Source organism: Polyergus mexicanus, unplaced genomic scaffold (genome assembly GCF_030449975.1).
Source record: "Polyergus mexicanus isolate NDT 795.1 unplaced genomic scaffold, iyPolMexi1.0 SCAF_8, whole genome shotgun sequence".
NCBI classification, from domain to species: domain Eukaryota; kingdom Metazoa; phylum Arthropoda; class Insecta; order Hymenoptera; family Formicidae; genus Polyergus; species Polyergus mexicanus.
Genome location: NW_027223328.1, coordinates 1,696,251 through 1,709,247, shown reverse-complemented (window position 1 = coordinate 1,709,247; position 12,997 = coordinate 1,696,251). Strand labels below are relative to the sequence as shown.

Genomic DNA, 12,997 nt, shown 5'->3' with positions numbered 1-12,997 from the left:
TTGATTGGCTCCTCATCTTTCACGATACGAAGTCAATACATAGCATATATAATAGTCGTGACACAGGCTTATATGGATGTTTACATTAAAAATCTTTGATATGCCGGACAAATATTCTGAATTATTAAAAAGAACTGCGTGTATTTCACATCCATATGACTTTTCCTCGCGCAAATTTTGTTATCAACGAGATACTTTTTTAATTTTCAGAAAATGGCAAATTGATAATTTCAATCTGTTAAGTATACGAATCAAATATTTCTTTAATCCACATTCAAAAACCGAATCAGAAAAGAGAGTTTCACGGTGCATCCATATCTGCAGGAATTGCATGCATGTAATAAGCGAAAACAATTGTACGTAATGGCGCTGAAGCGGAGGTGCGATTCCATCAAGTGGCACGCGTGCTGAAAATAGTATCCGCGGCGAGCATGAATTATCACGCGAGCTACTTTTATCGCAATTCTTCAAGAAACAAATCGTTGATAGAGGTTGTACTATTTCATTTTACGCCACAGATCTTTTCTGATTTCAGTATTGTGACTTGATTTTTTCCCCTTAGTTCTTTGTATAAATAAAATGTTACACTATATATGTATGTATTTGAATATGCAGAGACATGCAGAAATAAAATTTTCTGCTACGATAACATATGGAAACTTTGCGAAGGGATTTTTTTCTGCATGAATGTGTATTACAAACTAGTAAAAAAAAAAAAAAAAAAGGCGACGAAAAAAAACAAATACGGAAAAAAGTAATATTGCGTACGTATCATGCTACGGGTGGTAAAGTGGACAATTCGCTGATGCATCGAAGTATAGAAAGTTACGGGGAGCGGTAAAAACAAATAATTGCTTTCCGTAACGATGCATCGATAAACTGCTTTGTGTTTTATCGATAGTTGCTTTGTATTTATTCTGACAATATTTTCAAAGTTTTAATAATACACAATTCCGTTTTACATAGCTAATATTTACAAATCTCAATCAATCAAACTTTTTCCTCAGCAAAACTGTAAATTGCTATTTCAAGATTTATAGAAATATTTTATTTTTATTTAGATAAGAAAGAAATTTCTCCGATAATTGCTCCGAGATGCTATATAAATATCAAAAAATAAAATGGATATATACAAAACTATATCTCGTAACAATTTTAATTGTTTCAGTTGTTAAAATATATATATATATATATATTTAGATCTCTGCATGAAACATAAAAATTTGAAAATTATATCATCTAAGAAAAACAATTATGACCATTTCTCGTTTAGCAGAAAATTTAAAGTTAATATATATCGGAAAATTTAAGTTAATGTACATCAAAAAATTTATATATAGATATTAATAAATGGCAAAAAATAAGGCTATAATAAAGTTAATATATATCACAAAAATAATACCAAAAATGCAATGTAAAGCTTTTAACATTGCAAACAACTCATAAAATCAATTCTTTGCGTTATATGCTAGATAATTTAATTTACATTCAAATATGATTAATTTATGATATAGGGGCAAATAGGGTGAGCACGAAATTCAAAGTAAAATAAAATATTATGTATGTCAAAATTATAACGTTTTAATTTTATACATAATACAGAGAATGATAAACAAAATTTACATTATGGTATTATATGTAAATCGATTGAAAATGAGTCTTCTTTCTTTTTCAATTTATATAAATATAAATATCTTAATATCTTTAATAAAAGGAAGATTAATAATGTATTTATTACGGTAAATAAATTATTATAAATGATATATTAATGTCTGATTTTAAGTTAATTGACTGATATCAACCGTTGCTAATATTATTATATTTTTCTTTGGATATAGTAATTAGCATCATTCATTATTATAAACGATAATACATTAATTTAAATGCATTCATGTATATTATATTATTTTTTTTATTTATGCAATGTGAAGAAAATAATACAAAACATATAGTATACTAAATATATCTGAAGATTCTTAATAAGTAAGCGCACATCGAAAATGGTATAAGTTAGGTTTCTTATAATTAAAATCTTGTTTGTGTAAAACAAATATGAAGATATTATAAAATTCATTCGCGCTAAACAAGAAGCAGATGCGGAACGAAATAAGATCCTTAGAACAATTACACAAGACAATGTAATTATTGTGAAAGTAATTATCATGCAAACTCGCTCTTTCTCAACTTTTTCGATAGACGTATTCGTTAATTAGAATGAAAGTAGACTTATATACAATTGAACAAGATTTATTTCTTGCGTTATGTTCCTACATAAATTAAAAGAAAATACTCGACAAATGCGTTCGCGTTCTTAATTTTATACAGCTGGCATACATAATTTTACGGAATACAATAGTTGTATTAAAGAATATCTATTTAATCAAAATAGCCATTTTCATTTTAAAAATTATCCTTTATAATAATTGTCTCTATAATAACATTCCACAGAAGAACTGTAAATTTCTTGATATAAAGGGAGAGAGAGAGAGAGAGAGATCATAAATATAAACATTGCGATGTATAGCACGCTGTTGTATACACGCGTTTATCTTGCTGCCATTTGTGTTACGAGACTCGGGCGAGTAGCGTTATCCTTGTAATACGATCGCAACAGGTGCTAGGAGATGGCAAACGTGACGATTTGCGACGATTATTATAATTAACGAGATTAATAACTCATAAGTATGAGAAGCGAGTTTTATCGATATGAGTATTTCGCGTGATTCATTCACGCGAAACAAAAATTGAAGCAAAATAAAGATCGATAATTATAAATTATTGTTTCATTGCAATATTGACAGCAAATTCTTTCTTTTACGATATTTAGTTTTAACGAGTAATTTAAATAATGTAAAGCCGCGTGGTATATCAATTTATTAATAATAAATTGCAAGGAAAGATAGAACATATACTCTCATAAGCGTATTTTGTATTATATTTTATTAAATACTTTGGCAACGAGAATAAACCATCACGCAGTCAACTTTCGTGTACCAGTGTTTATATATGGTATGTTATGTAAACACTTTGCTGTCATTCGCACGGCATCAATCGGGTATAGAAGCAGCGAGTTGTTCAATGTGTGTCGTCGTATCGTCATGAAACGTTATCTCTCCCTACGATTATTACATATATTAACAATTATCCGCAAATGTTTTTATCTTTAATTACAATTTGCGAATTTCGTTACTTATATTATAAAGTAAGACAGTGAAATTGCCTTAAAATATGAATATATAAAATTTGTTAGCAATAGACATGGCAATACGGTGGCGAGTGACACTTGAAGTGGCACAATTTTCTAGTATTGAATGAAGTAACTTCGTGAGTTTTAGCGCGTTGCTTTCCCGTTGTAATATAGGTACATAATAAAATGTAATATGCATAATGCGCGTTGCGTGTGATTAACGGCAGGAGCGCCGTGCAAAGTGTCGCACGATCGTTGTGTTTGCTAATTAGTGCGCGTATGATCGTAATTAACATTGTTTTTGCGAGTATCGTGAGTGAATTATCAAGGAACAACTGGTGAACAAGAGAAGAGGAGGAAGCCCGAGGAGAGGTCAGAAGATGGTGAAGCGAGTAAGCAATTCATAATTTATTTAATTTATTCGTTATTTGTAAAATTAATCGCTGGTTTATCTCCGCGATGGGGTGATATATTTATATTTTAAGTTATTATGTGAATATAAAATATTTTATATTTTATTTCGAAATACACTTGAAATTATTTAAAATTGTTAAAATTTTTTAAAATAATTCTTGATTTTTGAAATATCTCGCATCGTGCCTCAAATTTTTTGCACATTTAATTCGCCCATATAATTTGCCTACCATTTTTGGATCGAGAGGGTGCGTCGTAATACACGAATTGCCGAATCGATGATTCAAATGAAAAGCCATGACATATCGACCATTTATTAAAAATAAATACATTTATTTCGCGGGCTTTATACGTCGAAAATATTCCGTTCATGTAATTTCAAAGTTTGATCATATTTTCATTCGTTATTCGTGCATCTCTTAAAATAATATTTTGTCAATAATTCACCGAGAAATCTCTCGATATCGTTTAAATTTTTTTGAGCAAGTATTAATGATAAGAAGTTATATATAAGTAACTTATCTATATAATACATGCATCCCCCATGCAATTACATTGTAAATTTTTTTCTCTCCTAAATTGTATTTGCGAAACGCATGCTTTTGCGTCTTCGCTTTCCGTGTTCGCCTTTGAATTGCTCTTGGTAGTAAACACAAATATCCGGCCCCCTAGCACCCCGAGGGTAGCCCCTCGGATAAGAAAGTCGCGGAACGCATGAAACGAGGCAGCACGCATGCGCCCGCGTGCTTGGCGGCAAAGTGGACCGGTACGCGTCGCGACGCCCGACGTTTATTCCTCAGTTGACGTAGCCGCGTCGTCGACGTAACAATATGCTTCACGCTCTCGCGATCCCGGTGTTCTGCATCGCGACATGGGTAACCGCGCTGAACGATCCGTCATCAGGTAAATGTCCGAGTATCTTCGCCCAACATGATCTCCCCCGCATTGCTCCGCACGAGATCCGAACGACGTTATGCACGATATGCAATTGTGATACGCTTCCTCCTAGTGAATTTCTCCCTCGTCTTCGATACCGTTATAATCTCGCGGCGTCGCGACAAAGACGCGTGATCCTCGCGATCGAGATTTTCGCGATCCTCGCGAGAGACAGAGAGAGGGTAAAACAGTCGTACTGTTTTACGATTGTTTCGCATACGACGGGGTTTCTGCATGCGAGCATTAACTGCATTGTCGCGCGGTCTCTCCCTCGGCGGAATTTTACGGGCGGCTTTTACGATTGCGGTTTGTTTATTACGCGGATGATAAAAGTCGGTAGGGGTGATTACGGGCCGGCTGTAATTTAAACGAACGAGATTGCTGCGATCGAGTCACCTATTCCGCGCTACCCAAGCATCGCGCTGCGTCACGTCGCTTCGCTTTTGCAGGAGCTTTTGCTCCGATCCCGCGGGAACGATCGTACCACGGTATCGTAATACGAATTTTACGTTATCCCATTGATAGAAAACGTGGGACACGTCATACGAACGTATGAAACTCTTTGCGACGAATTTAGAATCGTGATTATCCGAATCCTTTTGCCTAGTTCTTCTCGTTCTATGATACTACAAGGCGCGAGATCCTTCTAACTTTATTCTAGAACGAATAATCTCTTGTTCTCGAAGATTTCCTTGTATCGAAGATTGCATTTGCTCGTAAACGAGAATATAAAATGAAAATAGGTGCATTCATATAGAAACGTATAAAAGTCGGCATTGTGTCATCTTTCTCTAAACTCTCCTTTTCTCTTTCTCTCTCCTAACTTGTTCTTTCCTCGGCATTTATTTTGCTACTCTTTCTTTCGCGTATTTTCTCTCGGTTTCTCCATTCCCCGCCGCAATCGCTTATACGAATCGTGGCAGGTACAAATTATCGCGGCAGAAGTTAGTCCAATGAGCTCCCCTTATCCTCTTTCGCGTGATAATAATTATTCTCTCTTTCACGGCAAGTCGACTGGGAAATGGGTTCTTTAGCCATCGGACGGGACACTTCGTAGATCGTGCCGGAGATCATCCGTTTATTCGCGCCCAGGCGATTATTCCTACGTCGCGCGCTGGCGAGACAAACGGCAGAAATTTAAAGGGGAGTAATCGCGAGATTTCCGGACGCGCGCGGCGCGCGTCGGCACGTGGTATGCCAGCCAGATTAGGAGCTACTGAAATACGCCGGCGCCATTATACGCGGCTTGCGCCGTAATCGCGCGGGGGAGTCTAATGACTTAACGCCGAATTATCGCGCCGACGACCGAAGGCTTCGTAAATCTACTTGCCTTCGCCCGCTCGTTAATCGCCCGCCACGTACCGCCCGAATTAGTCCCGAATTAGTTGCAAATCCCCCCCGCCTGTGATATATCGGTACGACGAAGTACCCTGTTTTTTAATCAGCGTCTTCGGATTACGTTACGTTACTCCTCGATACGCGCGATAAGACTCGCGATAAACGCTCGCATCCTTAAATATAATCGTCACGTGAGTTACTTCCGCCGGAATGCCTCTTGCAATGAGATATTGATAAAAGCCGCACATACTTACGCGACTTGCGATTCTCAAAATTGTTATAGCTTTAATTTATGCATGACACGTCGAAATAAAGTTATCAGCTCGCGGGTGTTTTTATCGCGCACAAATGAAATAGATAGGATATTCTAGACGCGAGTTCGTTTTATATATATTTGCGAATAAATATAAAAATTTGAGCTTTTTCTGAATATTTTTTGAGCATCCATTTCAAATTTTTTGTGCATGGAACAATCTCGATTTTGTGCAGTTTTTTTTTTCTATGTATCTTTAGATGGGTCGTTTGGTATCCTACTAAATTGATATTTTTGTAGAAGTTTTATATGCTACCGATCTATATATGATTAAAAATCAGTACATCTTGTTTTAAGAAAGCTAATATTTTGTAATTTATAAGAATACGCGTGAAATTTATCTTACAACATTTTATTATCACGAGAATAGCTGTTTGCACATTGGTGATATTTTTATGTCTATTTTATTTCGTAAAAATTAATAGATGATATATAAGCATCGAAAATATTAAAAGAAATAATCAGCAATCAGTAAAACAGAAATTTCTATTGTTTATATTATAAAAATAGATTTTTAAAATTTTGTTAAAGATACGAGTATATTAGATTATGTAATTCAATTTTTTTTTATATTATACCCAATTTATTTTCATTGAAAAAATGTGACATAAGATGATCACAAATATTCATCGAGTGACTTAAATTTATATCACAATTTTTATTATTCAAAATAATGATACATAGGTTTTATTTATTCATAATAATACTGTTGAGAATACGACTTTAATTGCAGTATTATATTTATACTTAATATGATTTTAATTGTAATATTATATTTATCTTTAAAATCGCATTTATTTGTTCGGCCTTAGTCATATAGCCGTTACTATTTTAGATCAATGTATGTGTATCTATTCTGTATGCTGACAATTAAGTTACCTTCTGGTTTGCCTTTTTATTAAAGGCTTTTATATAAATAATTTTTATATAAATTTTCGAACTCTGATAAATTCTATAGACTTTTTCTCCATAACTGTACCTACCACAGGCGTTGATGCGGTATCAATCGTTCATTATATTATCTTCATTTACAGTTTGAATTGATCGTAGAATTTTGTACTTTGATCGAGATGATGTTTGCAACAAGCAATCTGGTAATGGAAGGGCTAAATTAATTGCTAAAATAAGTGTTCCTCAAACACGAAACGTCAGTTCCCCGACGTTTACAAGGAGCAATTTGATTTGTTAAGTACATAGTTTGAGAAAGCGGAACAATTATCGCATATTTCCTATTTTGAAGTGACGGCTGACGGCGTATGATTGACGCGCCGATGTATATTTTATTCACATTGGAAAGGACATACGCTTTTGTCATAAATTTTTTTACTTTACTGTTATATTTTATTAATATAAACTGTTCAGTTTCCATTATTATACATTAATTGTTAATGACAGATTTCTTGATGAAGTCTGAAATGTGTTGTGTTCTTCTTAAAATTATTACCTGAAATGGAAGACTACTTCTCTATCAAGCTTAATATACAAAATTAAAATTTTAATAAATTGAATTTTCTAAATACAAGAAGATATCAAAAGCTTCTTTTTTAGTTTAAGTGGATAGACATTTAATTGAACTGATACTTAATTGAAAGCCTAATTATAAAGTTTTTATACTAACAATTGAATTATTCAAACACAATATATTATGATTTTCTATAAAATTTTTGCTGAAAGTTTTATTAATATAAATAACAAAATATGATTATAGAAGAATATAAATTCGAGACAAAAATTTGTAATGTTTATCAATTTTTATCAAATATTCGAGTGCTTGTATTTTTCAAATTTCTATTTTTATTTTGCACAACGCGTATAAAAGAATTAAGTAAGTAATAAATACTGAACGGAATACTTTTAAACACGTATAACAAATTTTTATAGTTAAAATATAACAAAATGCAGTAGGAAAATGTTATTATGGTGACATGCAATTACGGTGTGTCTCCAAGAGAGAATTCCTATACCTTCTCAACATAATAAAATTGTCTTTTGCTAGTAATGCATTGTACCGAGCAATTAATTGCAGGAATCTGTGATTGGCAAATCGTGTGATATTTACCAGCGTGATTTTGCGTTTGATTGCACCTAATTCGCAAACAGCAAACCACTGTCGACATATCCCCGCCTATTTGCACGCGGAATCGGTATTAAACTAGCAACCCCGTGCTTCGCGCTCCGAAATCTCCGTAGTAGCGAAATACGAACGTGTACCACGTTAGATAAATATGCGCAGTCAACACACACGCTTTGGCACACCCTAGCTTCGGTAGGTATGCGGTTCTCAGTTCTTTTTTTTTTTTTTTTTTTGCACGCACCATCATGTCTCATGCATCTATCTTTTGGCATGAGCAAAGGGGAATGTATAATGACACGCGCGCACATACAGTTCACAGCCTCAAAGTGCATCAACGCTATTCGCTTACGATAGAAGCTTTTTAAAGATGATGATAAGCTTGGAAAATTATGTGTTTCTCGCAGTCTATATTTAATCTAAAGATATGTTCCCTTTGCTTATATTTCTGAATGCAAATATCTAACATGTAATATTTTAATTAACAGAATATGTAACATTCTAATTAACAGAATACAAAAATGAAACTCGCAAATAAAAAGTAATATGTACATAATTTACATTTTAATGAATAAATAACGTGTCTTTATTTATTTTAAAGTAATTCATTTTACTTCATGAAACATCAAAATGTATATATACTGAATATTTTTATTACAAAAAATTTATTTCATATTTCAACGAGTGAGTTATGCCACATAAAGCCTTTTAATTATTTTGCTCTCATCTAATTCGCCGTTAAAGTTGAATGGTACAGTTGAGAATATTTATTATTTTGAAGCTGCTTAACTTTTTCGACTTATTATTTTAATACTATTGTTAAATAAAGTTTTATTCCCAGATTTAGGAATAATACGTTAGACTCTTTCTCGAATTCTACATTCTATTGTTTTACTATTTAAAACGTTATTTTTTTTTTATTATATAAAGCATAATCATTGCTTTAAGAAACTGCAAATAAAAAAACATGGAGAAGCAATCGTTAAAAATATTAGTATAATAATAAAAATTTTCTACGTAGATGTAAGTCCTAAAAACTAAAACGATGTAATGGTAGATATATTGAAATTGCGCGGAAAATTAATTAGGATAGAGAGCAGTGATATGTTTATGCATTCGGTGCATCATGATATATCTAGGGCGACTTCAAAGTGCACCTCACAATTAGCTCGGTGCTATCGCAAAATTAATTTCTTTCACGCCGTCGGCGTAGGTGCGCAACACGAACGCGCTTAGACTCCAAAGCTAATGACTTAAACGAGCCCCATTGGCCGATAAAATCCTTCTCTCATGCGTCTAATGTTGTGACGTTATCAGGCTTTTTATTTAGACTATGTATAAAATGGCTTAGAGAGAGATTTAGCATTTATTTCTCTTAAAATGCATGTGTAGATAGTGCGTAATATGCAATATATAAAAACTATAACCTTATATGTACAATTATATTTAAGGTATCTTTTTTTATCATAAAGACTTGAATATAAAACATATTAAAAAAAAATATTTTATTGTTTAAAAACTTTTATTAACAGCGTACATGAAAAATGAAATTGTTCGCGCAATTTGGTTTTGAAATTTGTTTTCTAGATACTTTAAATTTTATTTTTTCATAAGATTAATATAACGATATTAATATTTAATATGCTGTGTATATTTTAACACACGCAATTTTAACAGCAATTTACTTTTTTAATAATAACTAGATTAAAAAAATATATTATTTTATAACAATGAAGAAACTACCAGAATTAATAAAATTACATTTTTATCAGGTTTTCATGCTGCTCTTTCAGAGAATTATTTGTTTGTTCTTTGATTGCCAAGAGACAATATTTATTGGCATATGAAATATCGAGCACGAAAGTTTCGACTAATTGTCAAATAAAAAATAAACGAAGGAAGAAATGCAATGAACTGAGCAGTAGTATTTACACCAGATATTATTTAAATATATTTTATATTTATAATTTTTGTATGGGCATTATAAAACTTCGAAACAATTCACGGATTTTCCTATATGTATTTAATATAATAATAATAATATAAAATTTATATTTTTCGCGTAAATTTATATTAAGAGAGACATGAGAATGTTAGTATTATTTCTAGAACATCAAAATATATAATATTTATAATACTATAAATTTCTTCTTGTGTTGCATATTGTAGGGCATAAATTAGTTAGATAGATACAACATGGTACGCGGGAATTGAAGACTCACTCTCTTCCATAAATTCGCGGAGTTAGTCTCGGAACTAGCGGAGAGCTAAGCGAAACGTTTTCTCATGGCAAGAATGGAATTGTTAAACAGCGTTTCCGTGCTCGCATGTGCATGTCCCTTCGCGAGAATGCAGGCTAGACACCTGCGGGGTGATACGATCTCGCGACGGGGTCGAATGGGACACGGCCGCGTAAATTATGGCGATGTTTTGAGTTTGCTACCGCGAATTCACAGCTAACGACCTTTTAACTTCTCTCGCGGAGTGATGTCCGCGTGTCGTGGTGCAAAAGCGTGCTTTTCGACGACGATGACAACGAAACGAATTGCACGCACCTTCACTATTCGCTTGCTACATTTGTCTCCTTCTAATTGTCACGCAAATAGCCATCCCGCGAGCGGATGCCATATGCTTTTCTCCCACGATCGGCCAATATGTAGAACCCGACGAAATTGGATCGTTTCATCGAATAGGCGGAAAAATGCACATCGTGCTATAACAGTAACGTTATTGGGAATCTGGCGAAGCGAACGTTGTCATCGGTTTTAATTCAATTTTACGGTCTCGCGACCTTTATAAACGCCTGTTACCGCAATCACCAATTTTGTCATATTCTCGAAACGATGTTGATAACATGTGCTAGTTGGAATATATATATTTTTGAATCAATCTCATACACACTTCATATTATTAATGTTTATATTGTGAAATTATACTTGCAGCATACTTTTAAAATGCTTGTTAACCTCGATCGATAAATATACTTGTTACAGAAAATAATTATAATTTTATTTCTTTGTAGCATCTCTCTGAAATCTTAAATCAGTTATAGATCATATCTATTAATCAATTATGCGACATAATTTTATTAACGAAATTTATTAAATGCTACTTCTGATAAAATTTCATAGATTAAATTAAAAGCAAATAAGATATCTTTAGACAAGAAAGAAACATTTGTAAAAAACATTTATAAAAAAAAGAAAATTTCCAGAAAAATATTTTTGCATATATAAAAATCTTTTAAAAGCTTTTCTATATTTAAAAAATTAACACGACAATATTTTTAACATAACACACTTTGTTTGAAATATATATAGAATAAGATATAAATATTTCTACACGTATTTTAATGAATAATATAAATACGTGCGCAATTTTTCATGTCTAAAAGAATACGCAAGTCAATGCAAGTTTCATGTTGACTTGTTTCACACTTGTGTCTTCTTTTGTCAACTCTGCAATCTCTGATTGTTAGCACAAGTTTAATGTTTCGCAATTTTTTTTACCGTATCTCTTTCCCCTTATCGTTGTTTGTCGCATTTTGAGTTAGATATGGGCAATTCTTCATACAGTTATGCTAAGTACTTGTATGTTACGAGAATTTTATGGCTAATTACCAATGATAAATCGTAGAGCAATGTTAACGACGTTCGTTCGAAGGAAAAAGGAGCATTTATCATTGCTGTATTTTCATCGTCGGCCTATGACGTAATACCGCTTAATTCTGACATTGTTGTTCAGTTTCTCTCGTTTTCTATACGTATAACGCGGCTTTTATGTCAGAGAGCGGTCGTGGTTGATCTATAACGGACATTAGTTACACTTTGTCGTCCCATTCATACGATTATTTTTAGTATTTAAGAATTAGATTTTCATGTATTTATGCATGACAGAGAGATTTATCGCGAATTACTCTACACATTATATTTCCACGAATCTAATAAATTCTAAAGATGACATTTTATATATCGATTATATGATATTTTTATGATGCAACAGAAAGGAAGAAAAAGTATGAGTCGAATTTTAAGAGTTTAATATTAATATTTATCATAAATAAAATAATAAAATATTATATTTATTAAAAATAAAAATTTTTTAAAAATTATTAAAATATTTTAATTATCTCAGAAATTCTTAGATTTTTCTACATATATGTGCGGGCAACTGCTTATAATTAAAAAAAGTACAATCGACACTAAAATAATTTTATTACGCAAAAAAGATAGCCCAAAAATTTATATATAATGAAAGCTCTCGAAAGATTTGAATCAACTTGCCTATTTATTTTACCTAACTTTTTATGTTAATGTTGCATGCAAATGCAAATTGTGTTTACGTGAAATAAATGGTTCTATAATTATTTTTCTTATATTTAAACAATTCTATTAGTTGATGATGCAATACAAAACTCACATTGACTAGAAAGAAATATTATTTTTTCAATGAATATTTTATTTATTCGTTCGAATATCTCGGCAATTATTTTAATTTTATAAACAAGATCTTAAATAGAATAGCTCACAAGTTTTTACACACATAAAAAAAATTTCTTATTTAATATTTTGAAATAGAAATTGTAAAAAACGAGTTGCTCTTAAACAAAATAATATATTGGTAGCATATTAAATTGAGAAAAGATATTGCAAGATACATAGAGAAATTGTTGATGGCAATTATATTTTCTTCTGCAACAAAATTAACATCACTTAATAATTTCATTAACTGAAAATCA

At 32.1% G+C, this 12,997-nt stretch overlaps 1 protein-coding gene across 2 annotated transcripts in view; it reads left to right on the top strand.

The window, feature by feature from the left end:
* Positions 1-4,431: 4,431 nt before the first annotated feature.
* Positions 4,432-12,997, top strand: part of LOC138935459 (neurotrimin) — a 76,492-nt gene continuing 67,926 nt past the window's right edge. For both annotated transcript variants that reach the window (XM_070300043.1, XM_070300041.1), the window contains exon 1: positions 4,432-4,504. In XM_070300043.1, coding sequence (XP_070156144.1) covers positions 4,432-4,504 — 73 coding nt within the window. The remainder of the gene's footprint in view (positions 4,505-12,997) is intronic.